This window comes from Bombina bombina, chromosome 1 (assembly GCF_027579735.1).
Source record: "Bombina bombina isolate aBomBom1 chromosome 1, aBomBom1.pri, whole genome shotgun sequence".
NCBI lineage: Eukaryota > Metazoa > Chordata > Amphibia > Anura > Bombinatoridae > Bombina > Bombina bombina.
In genome coordinates this window covers 38,631,030-38,649,569 of record NC_069499.1, presented here as the reverse complement: position 1 = coordinate 38,649,569, position 18,540 = coordinate 38,631,030, and the positions used below count along the sequence as shown (strand labels likewise).

General features: G+C 45.4%; 1 protein-coding gene across 1 annotated transcript in view; it reads right to left on the bottom strand.

Annotated features, from left to right (window-relative positions):
• Positions 1-287: 287 nt before the first annotated feature.
• The window catches only part of LOC128652321 (repetitive organellar protein-like), a 294,662-nt gene continuing 276,409 nt past the window's right edge, over positions 288-18,540 (bottom strand). The window contains exon 20 of the mRNA XM_053705258.1: positions 288-337. Within this exon, the coding sequence (XP_053561233.1) occupies positions 318-337 (20 nt within the window). The 3' untranslated portion in view covers positions 288-317. The remainder of the gene's footprint in view (positions 338-18,540) is intronic.

The following is an 18,540-nucleotide window of genomic DNA, read 5'->3' as shown; positions in this document are numbered from 1 at the left end:
TTTTAATATAAGTGAATCCTATTTGGTAATCAATATTTATGTTTTGATGTCTCACATTTTTACATTTTTAGTTATCTAAACGTATTTCTTAATTTAAGACTTTCTTAGTTGCTTACAGTTCTGGTATTTCTTCATTTTTTCTCAGTCTTTCAAGGATCTACGTGTAAGGAAAAAACGTCTGGTCGTTCTGTTTAGCCACTGGTTGCTTCATGCATATGGCATCATCTCCATCTCAAGAGCAGATAAATTTGATCAGGACTTGCCTCTTCTGGCTCTAGTACCAGGACCTGCTCTCTTCTACCTACTAACCGCCAAATTTACAGACCCATCACGGATACTGTTGGAAGAAGGCAGCGGTCATTAGCGGCACAAAAAAACACTAACAGGGCTACAAAGTGTTAATGATCTACATTTGTACTCTGAGCTGCTCATAGCCTGCACCATTCCAGGCAGCATGATCTAGGTGTGCTGACCCTGCACATAGTTTTATTTATCCTTTGGTTTGGGGGGGGGGGATATAACGGACGTTCTTTAACAGACAGTTTTTCTTCAGTATTATATGGAATCCTGACATGATGTAAATCTATATATATGTAAATATTTGCTGCAAAATCTCCCAGAATGTATGTAATTCTTTGAGACTGCATGTCCTATTTTTCTAGAGTGCTGAGCATTAAATATGTCATAACCTTTATTTTGTTGCAGATATACTGAATTCTGTTTTCAAATGCGTCATCTATTTATTGTTGCAATAACATTTTATAATGCAATAAACCAAGTGCATTGTAGTTTTTCTTGATTTACACTTTTTCTTTGATTCCCAATACCCCCAAAAGACTTGTTTTGTTATTTTAATAATTTAAAAGCATATTTTATTGGTCTAATACATCATGTTGGTGTTTATTAAACATTCCATACAAAAGCTTTTGGAGTAAGTTTTTGTTACTTCACACAGATGCAGAAGCACCATGTTGTATAAATATAGTCTGTAGTATTTATTGATAATATATTATGAGCTTCCATAAGCTTAGCTGCAGTTAAATGTGTCATGTCTTTGTCAGTTGATTTGGTTTGAAAGTTGTTGTTTTTTTGCTGTTAGCTTATTTTAGCAGCTACAAATATTTATCATTAGCTAACGGAAAAACCTTTTTCTTTTTCTTTTGTTAAACAAATCAGATAGTGAAGGCAGCAAATTTCTCTTGTTAAGTGTATCCAGTCCACGGATCATCCATTACTTGTGGGATATTCTCCTTCCCAACAGGAAGTTGCAAGAGGATCACCCACAGCAGAGCTGCTATATAGCTCCTCCCCTCACTGCCATATCCAGTCATTCTCTTGCAACTCTCAACAAAGATGGACGTAGTAAGAGGAGAGTGGTGTATTATAGTTAGTTTTTTAACTTCAATCAATCAAGAGATTGTTGTTCCATCATTATGTCCTAATCCTTCTTCAAAGAAGGAACGTCTTTTGCATAATCTAGACGTAGTCCGTGCCTTGAAGTTTTACTTACAGGCTACTAAAGATTTTCGCCAAACATCTAACCTGTTTGTTGTTTACTCTGGACAGAGGAGAGGTCAGAAGGCCTCGGCAACCTCTCTTTCTTTTTGGCTTCGGAGTATAATCCGTTTAGCCTATGAGACTGCTGGACAGCAGCCTCCTGAAAGGATTACAGCTCATTCTACTAGAGCTGTGGCTTCCACCTGGGCCTTTAAAAATGAGGCCTCTGTTGAACAGATTTGCAAGGCTGCAACTTGGTCTTCGCTTCATACTTTTTCCAAATTTTACAAATTTGATACTTTCGCTTCTTCGGAGGCTGTTTTTGGGAGAAAGGTTCTACAGGCAGTGGTTCCTTCCGTTTAAGTTCCTGCCTTGTCCCTCCCATCATCCGTGTACTTTAGCTTTGGTATTGGTATCCCACAAGTAATGGATGGTCCGTGGACTGGATACACTTAACAAGAGAAAACATAATTTATGCTTACCTGATAAATTTATTTCTCTTGTAGTGTATCCAGTCCACTGCCCGCCCTGTCCTTTTAAGGCAGGTCTAAATTTTAATTAAACTACAGTCACCACTGCACCCTATGGTTTCTCCTTTCTCGGCTTGTTTCGGTCGAATGACTGGATATGGCAGTGAGGGGAGGAGCTATATAGCAGCTTTGCTGTGGGTGATCCTCTTGCAACTTCCTGTTGGGAAGGAGAATATCCCACAAGTAATGGATGATCCGTGGACTGGATACACTACAAGAGAAATAAATTTATCAGGTAAGCATAAATTATGTTTTTAACAATAAATGTCTGTCTACCTGCACACAGTATAACAATAAATGTCTGTCTACCTGCACACAGTATAACAATAAATGTCTGTCTACCTGCACACAGTATAACAATAATAACATTTATGCTTACCTGAGAGTCCACAACGTAATTCCAATTACTAGTGAGATATTCAACTCCTGGCCAGCAGGAGGAGGCAAAGAGCACCCCAGCAAAGCTGTTAAGTGTAACTTCCCTTACCCATAACCCCCAGTCATTCAGCCGAAGGAAATGGAAAAGAAAGAAACACAAGGGTGAAAATGGTGCCTGAGGTTTACTCAAAAAAACTGCCAAATGATAATTAAAAAAAGAGGGCAGGGTCGTGGACTCTCCATGTCCAGAAAGAAAGAAATTTATCAGGTAAGCATACATTTTGTTTTCTTTCCTAAGACATGGAGAGTCCACAACGTCATTCCAATTACTAGTGGGAACCAATACCCAAGCTAGAGGACACCGAATGAACAGGGAGGGAGAAAAAGGCAGGAGGACCTAAACAGAAGGCACCACCGCTTGAAGAACCTTTCTCCCAAAGGAAGCCTCGGCCGAGGCAAAAGTATCAAATTTGTAGCATTTGGAAAAAGTATGCAGAGAGGACCATGTTGCCACCTTGTAAATCTGTTCCACAGAAGCTTCAGTTTTGAAAGCCCAAGAGGAGGAGACATCTCTAGTGGAATGAGCCGTAATTCTCTCAGGAGGCTGCTGTCCAGCAGTCTCATAAGCCAAATGAATCAAACTTCTCAACCAGAGAGACAGAGAAGTACAAGTGGCCTTCTGACCCTTACGCTTTCCAGAAAAAACAACAAACAGGGCAGAAGATTGCCGAAAATCTTTATAGCTTGTAAGTAAAATTTTAGAGCCCGCACAACATCCAAGTTATGCAAAAGACGTTCCTTTTGAGAAGAAGGATTAGGACAAAAAGAAGGAACAACAATTTCCTGATTAATGTTTCGATCCGACACCACCTTAGGGAGAAATCCCAATTTAGTACGAAGGACCGCCTTATCAGCATGAAAAATAAGGTACGGGGAATCGCACTGCAGAGCAAAAAGCTCAGACACTCTGTGAGTGGAAGAAATAGCAACAAGAAACAAAACCTTCCAGGTTAACAATTTTATATCAACAACATGCATCGGCTCATACAGAGCCTGCTGCAAAACTTTAAAAACTAAATTAAGGCTTCACAGGTGAGCAACAGGCTTAAATACAGGCCTGATTCTAACCAGGGCCTGTACAAAGGCCTGACCATCTGGTAAGTCTGCCAGACATTTGTGCAAAAGGATAGATAATGCAGAAATCTGACCCTTTGGGGTACTGAAGGATAAGCCCTTCTCCAGGCCTTTCTGAAGAAAAGACAAAATCCGGGGAATCCTCACCCGGCTCCAGGAAAACCCCTTAGATTTGAACTAATAAAGTTATTTACGCCATATCTTATGGTAAATCTTGCAAGGAACTGGTTTTCGAGCCTGAATCATAGTTTCAATGACTGCTTCAGAAAAACCATGTCTAGACAGAATTAGGTTTTCAATCTCCAAGCAGTCAGCTTCAGAGAATCTAGGTTTGGATGGAGGAAAGAACCCTGAAGTAGAAGAGATGACATGCTTACTAGGTCCACAAACCAGATCCTGCGAGGCCATGCAGGAGCTATTAGGATCACCGATGCACTCTCCTGTTTCATACGAGCAATGACTTGTGGAAGGAGATCAAGCGGAGGAAACAGATATGCCAGAGAAAACCACTAGAGCATCTATCAGAACGGCCTGAGGATCTCTTGACCTTGAACCGTACTTTGGAACCTTGATGTTTTGGCGGGATGCCATCAAATCCAACTCTGGAACCCCCCACTTGAGGGTTATCTGAAAGAACACTTCCGGATGGAGAGCCCACTCCCTGGGATGAAAGGTCTGTCTGTTTAGAAAATCCGCCTCCCAGTTGTCCACTCCTGGAATGTGGATGGGAGATAGAAGACAATTGTGGCCTTCCGTCCACTGCAGAATGTGAATCACCTCCTTCATAGCTAAGGAACGCCATGTCCCTCCCTGGTGGTTGATGTAAGCCACTAAGGTGATGTTGTCCGACTGGTAAACCGGACCAAAGACAGTTGAGGCCACGCTGATAGTGCATTGAAGATAGCTCTAAACTCCAAAATGTTTATGGGAAGAGAGGAGTCTTCCCAAGACCACAGGCCCTGAGCCTTTAAAGGACCCCAAACAGCTCCCCAGCCTGGCGTCCATAGTCGCAATTTCCCAGGAAGGAATCAGAAAGCAAGTGCCCCGAGACAGATGTTCCTGTGACACCCACCACGAGAGAGAGAGTCTCTTGTTAGAGGGTCCAGATTTATCCTCTGTGATAAATACGAATAGTCTCCGTTCCATTGACGGAGCATACAATGTTGCAGTGGTCGTAGATGGAACCAAGCAACAGTAACGCTGTCCATGGATGCCACCATCAGACCAATAACCTCCAAGCATTGAGCCACAGATGGACAAAAGGCAGGAAGCAAGAATTTTGTTTTTTCTGACCTCTGTCCGGAAAATCTTTATGGAAACTAATCTATTATAGTCCCTAGAAAATGCACGTTGGTAGATGGAACTAGAGAACTTTTTTCCAAATTCACCTTCCACCCGTAGGAACGTAGAAAAGACAACAGCATCTCTGTATGAGATTGGGCTAGTTAAAAAGATGACGCCTGAACCAAGATGTCGTCTAGATAAGGAGCCACAGCAATTCCCTGGGATCTGATCACTGCCAATAGCGCCCCCAGAACCTTTGTGAATATTCTGGGAGCCGTGGCCAGATGGAAGTGCAACATATTGGAAGTGCTTGTCCAGAAAGGCAAACCTCAGATACTGATGGTGTTCCCTGTGAATGAGAACATGAAGGTATGCGTCCTTCAGGTCTATAGTCATCATAAACTGACCTTCCTGTACCAAAGAAGGAATGGAATGAATAGTTTCCATCTTGAAGGACGGAACCCTGAGGAATTTGTTGAGACACTTGAGGTCTAGAATGGGTCAAAAAGTTCTCTACTTTTTGGGAACCACAAATAGATTTGAATAGAATCCTAGATCCTGTTCTCTTAGAGGGACTGGAACATTAACTCCCAGGGAGTAAAGGTCCTTTACACAATTTAAGAAGGCCTCCTTTATTTGGTTTGAGGATAGTCTGACAGAAGAAATCTGCCCCTTGGAGGGCAAAACTTGAATCCCATTCTGTAACCCTGGGATACTATGTCCACCGCCCAAGGATCTGGGACATTGTGTATCCAGGCTTGACGAAAAAGAGATAGCCTGCCCCCACCTGATCCACACTGGAATCGGGGGTGGAACCTTCATGCTGATTTAGAGTCAGCAGAAGGCTTCTTGTTCTGTTTTCCCTTGTTCCAGGGCTAGTTGCATTTCCAAGTGTATCTGGATTGATCTAGCTTTGAAGAGGAGGACTTTTATCCCTTAAAGTTATGAAAGGAACGAAAATTAGAAGTCTGACGACCCCTAGGTCTATTCTTCTTGTCCTGAGGCAGGAAAGATCCCTTTCCACCTGTAATCTCTGAAATGATCGCCGCCAGACCAGGTCCAAACAGAGTCTTTCCCTTATAAGGCAAAGCCAAAAGCTTGGCCTTAGAGACATCGGCCAACCAAGATTGTAACCACAAAGGCCTGCGGGCTGGTACCGTGAAGCTAGACATTTTAGCTCCCAGATGAATTATCTGCATATTGGCATCACAGATAAAGGTATTGGCTAATTTGAGAGCTTTGATCCTATCTTGGATCTCCTCTACTGTAGTTTCCTCTGTAATAAGATCAGACAATGCATCGCACCAATAAGATGCTGCTCCCGCAACCGTAGCAATACTTGCTGCAGGTTGCCACTGTAACCCTTGATGGATGTACATCTTTTTTTATGTAAGTCTCTAGCTTCTTATCCATTGGGTCCTTAAAAGAGCAACTATCCTCTATAGGAATGGTAGTTCTTTTAGCCAGAGTAGAAATAGCTTCTTCCACCTTAGGAACAGTGCGCCATGAGTCACGAATAGAGTCAGCAACAGGAAGAAAAAAATTAAAAAGCGGGGGAAGGGGAAAAAGGAACCCCTGGTTTATCCCATTCTTGAGCAATAATTTCAAAAATGTTCCTAGGGGCAGGAAAAACCTCCTCAGAAGATGGGGACTCATAAACTCTATCCAATTTAGAAGACTTTGTGGGGTTGACAGCAACCAAAGGTTCAGAGTCATCTAAAGTATCTAGAACCTCTTTCAGTAGTAACCAAAGATGTTCAAGTTTAAATCTAAAATTAACCTCTTCAGATTTTGAAGGTTTTACCACCAATGAGTCAGAATCTGAGATCTCACCTTCAGAAGCTACTGAAGTATTTTCCTCATCAGACAATTAAAAAAGGTTAACCAACGCAGACTTAGAGGGGTCAGAAACCTTACTAGCGGTCACATTTTTAGCTCTTCTCTTGCACTTACCCGAAGAAGGGAAAGCTGACAAAGCTGCCGTTACTGCAGAGGTAATCTGAGAGGCAAAATCCCCAGGTAAATAAGCAACCCTGGGAGGTTGAGGAGACATAGAAGGTACAGTTTGAGACTAGGTTAAGACTTGGGACGTTTGAGGAGAAAGCTGAGGCATGTCACGCACAGCATATTTTAGAGTTTTAGATAAGCATGAGGAACAAAATTGCATTGGCAGGACACTTTGAGCCTCTAAGCATAGTAAGAACTTGTCCACAGACATTGACTGATCTAAATCTAAATCAGGATCCATTAATGTAGTCACAGCCACAGAAAAATAGAACCCAAAATCAAATTAAAATATAAAAATTTTTGAGGTTGATAATCTTATTTAAAACACCACAAAAAAATAAATAGACTAAAATAAACCACCTCAGATGCCTGAGGCTCCTACCTTACAAGAGAAACAATACCCCCAGTAGTAATTGGAAAGACTGATTCTACTGATGAGTACACTGATCTTCTCTAACGTTACGCTTAGATGTGATCAAGGATCCGACACAGACTCTCGATGCGAGGCACTCCTACGCACCACAAACTCACTGAGCTCTGTTCCGGAATAGCGGACGTGCGGACGTCACATGAGCGGGAGAAATACACTACGCCACTGAAAGCATGCGCAATAGATAGAAAACGGCTGAATAAAAAAAGCTGAACAAACTCTCTAAAAAACTGTCCCCATATGACAAGTAGTATCAGAAAACATGCCAATGAACAGAGAAGTGCTTAAAATTAATAACAACCGCTAAGCAAATTCTCTGCAAAAAGTCCCAAGTAACGTATTGTCCCAACCATAAAGTTATACTCCTCAGCCAAGTGAAAAACCTCTCTAACAGTGAACCTTACGTCTCATGTTAAGCACATAATGTAAATCTGTCCCAAAATGTTATCCTTAACTAAAAAAGGATAACTTGTCCCAGAAATGGATCCATAAGAGGATTAACCTCTTAAGTGCTGCTGTCCTTCAGTACCTAGAAGGCAAAGGCACTTACCTTAGATCCTGCAGGACAGATGTTGCTCCTTAGGTGTGGCAGGTACTTTACTCCCTGTCATGGACCTGTAGGAAAATAAAGAACAGAGTAACCAACTCTAGCTTTTTTCAAAGGGGAAACAAAGAGATTGACGTGGACACCGCTAAACCCCAAATCCTTGCTTGCAGGTAAAAGTACCCATAAAAGGATTAATTCTTCAGACACCAACGTCGCACATCCTCCATTGACAGAGGCAAAGAGAATGACTGAGGGTTATGGGTAAGGGAAGTTACACTTAACAGCTTTGCTGGGGTGCTCTTTGCCTCCTCCTGCTGGCCAGGAGTTGAATTTCCCACTATTAATTGGAATGATGTTGTGGACTCTCCATGTCTTAGGAAAGAAAAAAGAGTTGTTAATATTTTATTTATATATTTTGTTTTGTATATTTAAGTCTCTGTGTCAAATTGACTAAGAACTGGCAGCAGTAAATAAATAGCAGTTTGTAAAATTTATCAACCTCCAGCTAGTGGAAGAAAATAAATGAAAGGGTTTAATTAAAGGTTAAATGGCCACTAGATACAGGAGAATTGCATATTCATCAAGTGCATAATAAAAATACAATGCAATAACACTTACTCCGAGCAACAGATTTTTCTTAACATTTCAAAATTGACATAAATTTGCCTGCCCCTGTAATATGTGACAGCCAATCACAGACTGATATACAATGTGAACTCTTGCACGTGCTCAGTAGGAGCTGGTGCCTCGGAATGTGTGTAAATAAAAAGCCTGAGCACAGTTTAATAATGGAAGTAAAATTAGAACTGCCTGTTCTATCTGAATGGTAAAAGCATATAGCATGATACCACTCTGTTTTTTTCCAGACCTTTGAGAGAGATTCCAAGACTCCTGTCCCTCCTGGAGACATTTAGTACCATGTCGTACTTTAAATTAAATCACTCGAAATCTGAATTATTCACCTCTGGGTTCCCCGAGGAGGTCTCCAAAAACCTATGCGAAAAATATAAGTTTATCCCTAGCCATAAGTATGTCTCTCATCTTGGTGTTAAACTATCCAATTCTCTCCCCCAAATTATTGAAGATAACTTCAAACCCCTCTTGACCGAGCTTCGGTCTCTGCCTTTACGATGGAACTTCAAATGTGTATCCTGGTTAGGACGCATAGCGGCCCTAAAGATGAGTTACCTTCCTAAACTCACGTACACCCTTCGCTGTCTCCCAATAAGAGTACCCAGAACCCTTCTCGTACAGTTCCAGAGCGCCTGTACTAAATACATCTGGCAGGGTAAACCCCCTAGAGTTGCCCATAATGTTCTGCAATACCCTAGAATGCACGGCGGTGTTGCTTCTCCCTCTATTTTTAGGTATGCCGATGACGCTATGCTCACCCATATCTCCCAATGGGGAGTTAAAGAATCAGATAGCAAATGGAGGTCTATTGAACAAGCCTCCCTACCACACAACCTTGCCCTAAGGGACCTAATATGGACGCCACCCCATTGTAGAAGGAACCTAGATGCCTCTAACCCGATTATCAAGGAATGCCTGTCCGCCTGGGACCGCCTGAGGCATAATCCTAAGGTAGCCCCTCACCTGTCCCCAATTACTTCCGTAACCGGCCTTCTGTCCAGTTTACCGGATTCCCACCCGAATGCCTGGGCTCGGTTGGGTGTCACGAGGGTGGTGGACCTGTGGTCTACCTCGCCCCGTACAACTTTCTCCCCCTACACCCAACTCAATGTCTCTCCGTCCACACCCCTGTATATGAAGTTTGAATACTCCAGAGTTACCAGCTTCTTGTCTCGGTGGGGTTTCAAACCCTCTTTGCCTCGACAGCTCACCATCTGGGAAGCTAGATGGCAACAGGGGCTCAGGCTGGGCAAACCACTGTCCTTACACTATTCCCTTATGGAAGGTGCTGTCCCAGCTGACAAAGCCCAACATATTCTGAAATGGGAACGGAAGTTAGACTTCACGAAACCCCTCCCAGAGTAGCAACGCACGCTCTTATTGATGAAGAAAACCCTCCATTGCATTACCATCCTTGAAACCTACATTAAGGTACTCACGCACTGGTACTACGTCCCAGCTAGACTCGCGAAAATCTTCCCTGGAGCCTCCCCCACCTGTTGGAGAGACTGCTCACATATAGGGGACATGATCCACATTTGGTGGAGCTGCCCCAGACTCAAACCTATCTGGAACAAATGTTTTTCTACATTAACCAGCTTAGGTATCAACCTACCCAGAACACCCGAGACGGCTCTGTTCCACTTAGGCACATGCAAATTACCCAAACATTATGGTTCGCTTAGTATTTACCTCCTGTCGGCCGTTAAACTCAATATAGCGAGATCTTGGAAGAGATCCCTCCCCCCAGCCTGGTCGGATATTATATCCACTATGGCATACATGTACTCTATGGAGAAGAGCATTTATTATGCCTCTGGTAGGACTGATTTCTTCGAACTGGTATGGTCCGATTGGAAAAACAGGTTTGACACCCTCTGGCTCCCCACCTTCGACACCTAGGTGACAGTGCACCCCCAACCACATCGGTAGAAGACCTGGCCTTACCCTTATATACCTGAACTGGCCTCTTCCTTGCTTCCAAAGTCACCTTAGCATATTCCCCTCCCTTTTCCCCTACCTCCCCCCCCTCTTCCACCCCCCCCCTCGATGCTACTCTACGTCCTGTTAGGACACTGACACCCCTTTAATAGGTATTTACGTTATGTCTGTATTGCTTACGGTTATGTCCTGATGTATTTGCATTTGATGTACGATTGTCTCGTACAGTTGTTGTATCTATCATTCTCTTATTTCAAAAAAACAATAAAAATTACAAAATATAAAAAAAAAAAAAAAAAAAAAGCATATAGCATATGATACTGAGGTGAAAAATACATGACGGCCCCATATTATACTATTCAGTGGACAGATAATGTTCCAGACACTACGTTCTCTGCACGCATGTACTATTGCACAAGGATAGGTGATGGTGGTGATTTTTCTCCGTCACCTCGGAGGTGACAGAGAGGGTATGAAGCAGTCACTTCTTTCATTGCGATAAAAAGGCTCATTTGATTGATCAAGTGAGTTATCTCATAAGCTATGAAAATGGTACTTTGGGGTGTTTTGAGCAGTATATGAAAAAAAAACAGATTCTCCCTAGTAGAGAGAAATGTGAAAAGAATAACAAATTTGAACTAATTTTGTCTGAGATTCATCCATTAACTATAATGTAGTTTATTAACTAAATGTCGGCTAGATTACGAGTTTTGCATTATGAGGGGTGCGGTACTAACTTGCACGTCACCGCTCACTTACCTACAGCGCTGGTATTACAGGTTTTCTGAAACCCGACTGTTACGGTTACCCTTAGTCTCGCTGAGAGATGGACCGCTTAGTAGCCTGGATCCCTATTGCTAAAGAGGGGAGAAGCTGCTTTCCATAGTATTCTATATGAGTCTTGCAAATATAGAATAATCTCCCTTAGCTGCAGTACAGCTAGGATACCCTTCTGCCCACAAAAACGAGTCAACGCTGCGATTGAGGGTCAAACAAGAACTCAGGACTGGGATGCCCAGCCTGCTTTTTATTAAGGTTACATGCACACAGGGCACTCCCAGGGGGAGAGGGGGGGAAGCACAAAATCCCCCATCACACATTTAGATAGAGAGCACTGTCCTTTGACAGGCCACAATAGGATTACAGTACTTAAGATAACAAGTTTACAAGTTCATCTTATCAATTAGCAGTCTGGCTCCAGAGGTGATTAGACAATGGGATTTGTTATCACTAAACTTAGAGCTGAGGCCAGCAAACGTGTAATTAGACAATAGTTTCTAAAAGCTAAAAAAAAAGAGTTAACTCTTTATGAAATGATACTTGTTACGGTTTTCTTGGAGCCCTTCTTAGGCGCTGGCTTGCTGGTTCAGGCATTGCTGCTGGGAAATAAGCTCTTCACAACAAAATAACTAATGCTTCTGTAACAGTGCTCCCTTTCTGTGGAACACTCTGGCAGACACGGTCTGACCCCTTTTCGGGGCAGACTAAGGCTGTCCAGACCGCTGGTTATGCGGGGCTGAGGTCGGTTTGTCTGGACAACCCGTCGGCGTTGCCATTCTGTTTCCCAGGTCTGTAAGTAATGGTGAAATTGAAGGGTTGCAACGATAAGCTCCAACGTAATAGCCTGCCGTTATCTCCAGAGACCCGGTTCAGCCACACCAACGGGTTATGGTCGGTGACCAGAGTGAACTCCTGACCATATAAATAGGGAGTCAATTTCTTTAATGCCCACACCAAAGCCAAACACTCCTTTTCGACCGCTGCATAGCTGACTTCGCGGGGCAGGAGCTTCCGGCTGATGTAGGCAACTGGATGCTCCCCTCCATCTTCGCCTACTTGGCTGAGGACGGCTCCCAGCCCGAACATGGAAGCATCTGTATGGACGATAAAACGTTTGTTAAGGGCTGGGGCCGCCAAGACAGGAGCGTTAATTAGAGCATTTTTGAGAGCCTGGAAAGCCGTTTCACAGTGGGGAGACCACAGGACCTGTCGAGGTAAGTTCTTCTTGGTCAAGTCAGTCAGGGGTTTGGCAAGTGTGCTGTAGTCTGGTACGAACCGTCTATAGTACCCTGCCGTGCCCAGGAAGGCTAGGACCTGAGTCTTAGTGATGGGGGTGGGCCAATTGGCGACAGCTTCTATTTTGGCCGGCTCTGGTCGCTGCTTTCCACACCCCACCCGGTGACCCAGGTACTGTACCTCGGCCATCCCAAAGTGGCATTTTTCTGGCTTCAGAGTCAGGCCAGCAGCCCGGATCTGATCCAGAACCATTCCCACATGAGCTAAGTGGTCCTCCCAGGACTCACTGTGGATCGCTATATCGTCCAGGTAGGCGCAAGCAAAACTCTGGAAGCCATCCAGGAGCCTATCCACCAAGCGCTGGAATGTAGCTGGGGCATTCTTCATCCCAAACGGCATTACCCTAAACTGATATAAGCCGAATGGGGTGACGAATGCCGACTTGGGGATAGCCTCCGGGGCCAGGGGAATCTGCCAGTAACCTTTGCAGAGGTCAATAGTGGTCAGGTAATTTCCCCTGGCTATACGATCGAGTAGTTCGTCTACCCTGGGCATAGGGTAAGCGTCCGTCACGGTATTTTCATTGAGCCTCCGATAGTCTACGCAGAACCGGGTGGTCCCATCTTTCTTGGGCACCAAGACAACTGGGGAGGCCCAGGGACTATCGGAGGGCTCAATTACCCTGAGCTGGAGCATCTCATCGATCTCCTTCTTCATTCCTGTCCTAACTGCTTCGGGGATTCGGTACGGAGCCTGGCGCAAGGGAGCTTGTCCCGGAGTATCTACCTGGTGGGTGGTTAAAGTAGTGTACCCTGGCTTCGGGGAGAAGGTGAGGTGTTTGGACTGGAGGAGTTGGTTGAGCTGCTCCCTTTCAGTGGGGCTAAGTCGGTCCCCTATCTGAACCTGCGCCACTATACCTGTGGGGAGGCTCTTTTCTAATAGGTCTGGAATGGGTAAACTGTCGGGGTCTTCCTGAGGGGAACAACATACGGCCGTCACGTTCTCTGGTCGCTCAAAATATTCCTTGAGCATGTTTACATGGAATGTCTTTCTAAGATTGTTGTCGTGGCAGCTAGCTATCACATAAGTGGTGTCTCCCCTTTTCTCTATGATCTGGTAGGGACCCTGCCAGGACGCCTGCAATTTGTCTGTCTTCACCGGCTTAAGTACTAACACCTTTTGTCCTATGGTGAAGATTCTCTTTCGGGCCCCCCGATCGTACCATACTTTCTGTCTTCTCTGGGCCAACTGGAGATTAGCCCGCACGGATTTGGCTAATTGCTCCATTCGGTCCCTGAGTTCCAGCACGTATGGCACAATGGGGACACCGTCAGCCTCCATCTCTCCCTCCCAGTGCTCCCGGATCAGGTTTAGGGGTCCCCGTACCTTTCTTCCGTAGAGCAACTCGAAGGGAGAGAACCCTGTCGTTTCCTGGGGCACCTCCCGATAAGCAAATAGGAGGTGCGGCAGGAAGCGTTCCCAGTCTCGGTATTCCTGAGTGAACGTCTTGAGCATTTGCTTGAGGGTCCCATTGAACCTCTCACACAGCCCGTTCGTCTGGGGGTGGTATGGGGAGCTCAGGAGGGACTTAATTTTGCAAACCTGCCAGAGTTGTTGGGTCAATTCAGCCGTAAATTGGGTGCCTCGGTCGGATAGGATTTCTTTTGGAAATCCTACCCGGGAGAACACCTGTACTAGTGCATTCGCTACCGTATCCACTTGTATGTTGGATAGGGCGACAGCCTCTGGGTACCTGGTAGCGTAGTCCACTACGGTAAGAATGTATCGCTTACCGGAGGGACTAGGGGTAGCCAGTGGTCCCACTAGGTCAATAGCAACCCGGCTGAAGGGTTCCTCTACAATGGGCATATTTACTAGCTGGGCTTTAGGGTGATCGCCTCGCCTTCCTACTCGTTGACACACATCGCAGGTGTTACAGTAAGTTCTAACGTCAGCGTGCACCCCTGGCCAAAAGAACGTGTGAGTAATGCGGTGTAGGGTATGGGTAACGGCTAGGTGGCCTGCTAAGGGGATGTCGTGGCCTATTTTGAGGATTTCTTGACGGTATTTGTGGGGCACTACCAGCTGTCGCCTACGCTGTCCCCTTTTCTCTGTCCAGCGGTATAGTTTCCCTTTTTCCCATAAGAATGTTTCGTTATCTGCCCCGCCCCCTCCGGTCTCTGCTCGTTCCCGGTACTTTTGTAAGGTCGGGTCAGTCTTAGACTCTGCCTCGAAAGCATCTGGGGTGTCCCAGGGTATGGGGCCTAACCTGTCAGGCAAGGTCGGGGTAGGTCTTACCTGTGTCTCCCGCACTGGTGAGAGCTCTCGCTCCGTCCGGGCTTGGGCCCGTGTAGTCACTGGGTCCGCCTCGTTGTTGCATACTGGAGCATAGGCAGAAGTCATGGGGCCCAAATCGTTGCCCAGTAGTACTTCGGCAGGTAAATTATCCATTAGGCCCACGTTCACAGCCCCCTTTCCCGCTCCCCAATCAAGATGCACTTTAGCTGTTGGAATTTTGTACACATCCCCCCCCGCCACTCTAACGGCCACAGTCTGTCCGGATCGCTTGTGCTCTGGCACCAAATGTACCAGCGTGATAGTAGCCCCTGTGTCTCGCAATCCCTCGGTAGATCGCCCCTCGAGCCATACCCTCTGCCGATGGTGCTGGCGGTTATCTGAGGCAGCATATACAGGGTCTGCCTCGTGAAGCGGCCCCACATATCCCTCCATAGGGGCCTCTTGGTTAACACAGAGGGCCCGGGCCGGACGATAGGACCCAGAGGGGTAATTGTAATTCCTGGGTGTCTGGTGCGTATTAAGGGGGCAGCTAGCCATGAAATGCCCTGGTTGCTTGCATCGGTGGCAAGTCGGTCTGGGACGCTCAGAGCTGTTATTGGGTGGTCCTGAGTGTCGGACGGGCCCTGTGGGCACCGGGGCTCGGAATTCAGCACGAGGGGGTGCACGGTAAACCTCTCTGGGTTCGACCCGTGCTGGAGCTCGGTAGTTCATGGGTTCGTGAAGACGGGAGTCATAATGTTCATCGGCCAATTTGGCTGCTTCTTCTAAGGTAGAAGGCCTCCCCAGTCACCGCTTTACTTCCGCTCAGCCAGTGATTTGCCGCTCTCCGCATTCGGTGCGCCCATTCCATATGGGTATCGTTAGGCTTCTTTTCCGTGCCCCGAAACTGTCGGCGATACGTGTCCGGAGTTACAGCGTACCGTCGCAACAGTGTCTCCTTAACTAGCTCATACTGTGTCACTTCCTCAGCACCCAGAGTACGAAAGGCTTCCAGGGCTCGCCCGGATAGTTTCCCAGACAATATCGTGGGCCACTCTCTGTTGGGAATCTGGTGCAGGGCACATTGCCTTTCGAAGTCCGCCAAATATTCATCAATCCCTGTCTCGCTCTCTAGGAAGGGTCGAAATGCCGCATAGGGTATCTTGGGCCTCCCAGCATTTTCGACAGGGATGATTACCTGCGGGGCTTCAGCATTGCGGTGTGCGTTCGCTAGGTTGAGTTCGTGGGCTCGAGTCTCTCGTATATCCTCGTCCGCCTCCGCCATCAACTGCTGTACCAATTCCATGGAGGGGTTCGGCCCGTATAATGAGAGCCTTTCCCGAACAATCCTGGTTTTTTCGTCACTAATCGTGGTCAGTGTTTCCGCCATTGTGAAGCTCTGATCCAGTTCGGTCAATTCTGCGATCAGCTCTCTCCTCGGCCGGTTGCTGGCGTACCCCCCTCTGCTTTCAAGTAAATCCTTTAGGGTTGTACGCTTCAATTTTTCGTAAGCGCTCTCCATCCGTTCTGTACCTCTCCTAGGAAATCCAGGAAAATCCCGCCGCTGCCGCCAAATGTTACGGTTACCCTTAGTCTCGCTGAGAGATGGACCGCTTAGTAGCCTGGATCCCTATTGCTAAAGAGGGGAGAAGCTGCTTTCCATAGTATTCTATATGAGTCTTGCAAATATAGAATAATCTCCCTTAGCTGCAGTACAGCTAGGATACCCTTCTGCCCACAAAAACGAGTCAACGCTGCGATTGAGGGTCAAACAAGAACTCAGGACTGGGATGCCCAGCCTGCTTTTTATTAAGGTTACATGCACACAGGGCACTCCCAGGGGGAGAGGGGGGGAAGCACAAAATCCCCCATCACACATTTAGATAGAGAGCACTGTCCTTTGACAGGCCACAATAGGATTACAGTACTTAAGATAACAAGTTTACAAGTTCATCTTATCAATTAGCAGTCTGGCTCCAGAGGTGATTAGACAATGGGATTTGTTATCACTAAACTTAGAGCTGAGGCCAGCAAACGTGTAATTAGACAATAGTTTCTAAAAGCTAAAAAAAAAGAGTTAACTCTTTATGAAATGATACTTGTTACGGTTTTCTTGGAGCCCTTCTTAGGCGCTGGCTTGCTGGTTCAGGCATTGCTGCTGGGAAATAAGCTCTTCACAACAAAATAACTAATGCTTCTGTAACACCGACGTTAAAAGGCAAGAAGTGAGCGTAGAGCAAAATTGAGCTCCATACCGCACTCCAATACCAGCGCTGCTTAAGTCAGCGGTGAGCTGGTTGTACGTGCTCGTGCACGATTTCCCCATAGACAACAATGGGGAGAGCCGGCTGAGAAAAAGTCCACCTGCCAAAAAACACAATTTATGCTTACCTGATAAATTTATTTCTCTTGTGGTGTATCCAGTCCACGGATCATCCATTACTTGTGGGATATTCTCATTCCCAACAGGAAGTTGCAAGAGGACACCCACAGCAGAGCTGTAATATAGCTCCTCCCCTAACTGTCATAGCCAGTCATTCGACCGAAAACAAGCCGAGAAAGGAGGAACCATAGGGTGTAGTGGTTACTGTAGTTTAAATTTAAAAATTACCTGCCTTAAAATGACAGGGCGGGCCGTGGACTGGATACACCACAAGAGAAATAAATTTATCAGGTAAGCATAAATTGTGTTTTCTCTTGTAAGGTGTATCCAGTCCACGGATCATCCATTACTTGTGGGATACCAATACCAAAGCTAAAGTACACGGATGAAGGGAGGGACAAGGCAGGGACTTAAATGGACGGAACCACTGCCTGTAAAACCTTTCTCCCAAATATAGCCTCCGAAGAAGCAAAAGTATCAAATTTGTAAAATTTTGAAAAAGTATGAAGCGAAGACCAAGTCGCCGCCTTGCAAATCTGTTCAACAGAAGCCTCATTTTTAAAGGCCCAAGTGGAAGCCACAGCTCTAGTGGAATGAGCTGTAATCCTTTCAGGAGGCTGCTGTCCAGCAGTCTCATAGGCTAAGCGGATTAAGCTTCTTAGCCAAAAAGAAAAAGAGGTTGCCAAAGCCTTTTGACCTCTCCTCTGTCCAGAGTAGACAACAAACAAAGCAGATGTTTGACGAAAATCTTTAGTAGCTTGTAAGTAAAACTTTAAAGCACAGACCACGTCCAGATTGTGTAACACAAGGATGGAACCACAATCTCTTGATTGATATTCTTGTTAGATACCACCTTAGGTAAGAACCCAGGTTTGGTACGCAGGACTACCTTATCCGTATGAAAAATCAGATAAGGAGAATCACATTGTAAGGCAGATAGCTCAGAGACTCTACGAGCCGAGGAAATAGCTACCAAAAAAAAAAAAAAGAACTTTCCAAGATAAAAGTTTGATATCTATGGAATGAAGAGGTTCAAACGGAACTCCTTGAAGAGCCTTAAGAACCAAGTTTAAGCTCCATGGTGGAGCAACAGGTTTAAACACAGGCTTGATTCAAACTAAAGCCTGACAAAATGCCTGAACGTCTGGAACATGTGCCAGACGCTAGTGCAAAAGAATAGACAGAGCAAAAATCTGTCCCTTTAAGAAACTAGCTGACAATCCTTTTTCCAAACCTTCTTGGAGAAAAGATAAAATGCTAGGAATCCTGACCTTACTCCATGAGTAACCCTTGGATTCACACCAATAAAGATATCTACGCCATACCTTATGGTAAATTTTCCTGGTGACAGGCTTTCGTGCCTGTATTAAGGTATCAATAACTGACTCGGAGAAGCCACGCTTTGATAAAATCAAGCATTCAATCTCCAGGCAGTCAGCCTCAGAGAAATTAGATTTGGATGGTTGAAAGGACCCTGAAGTAG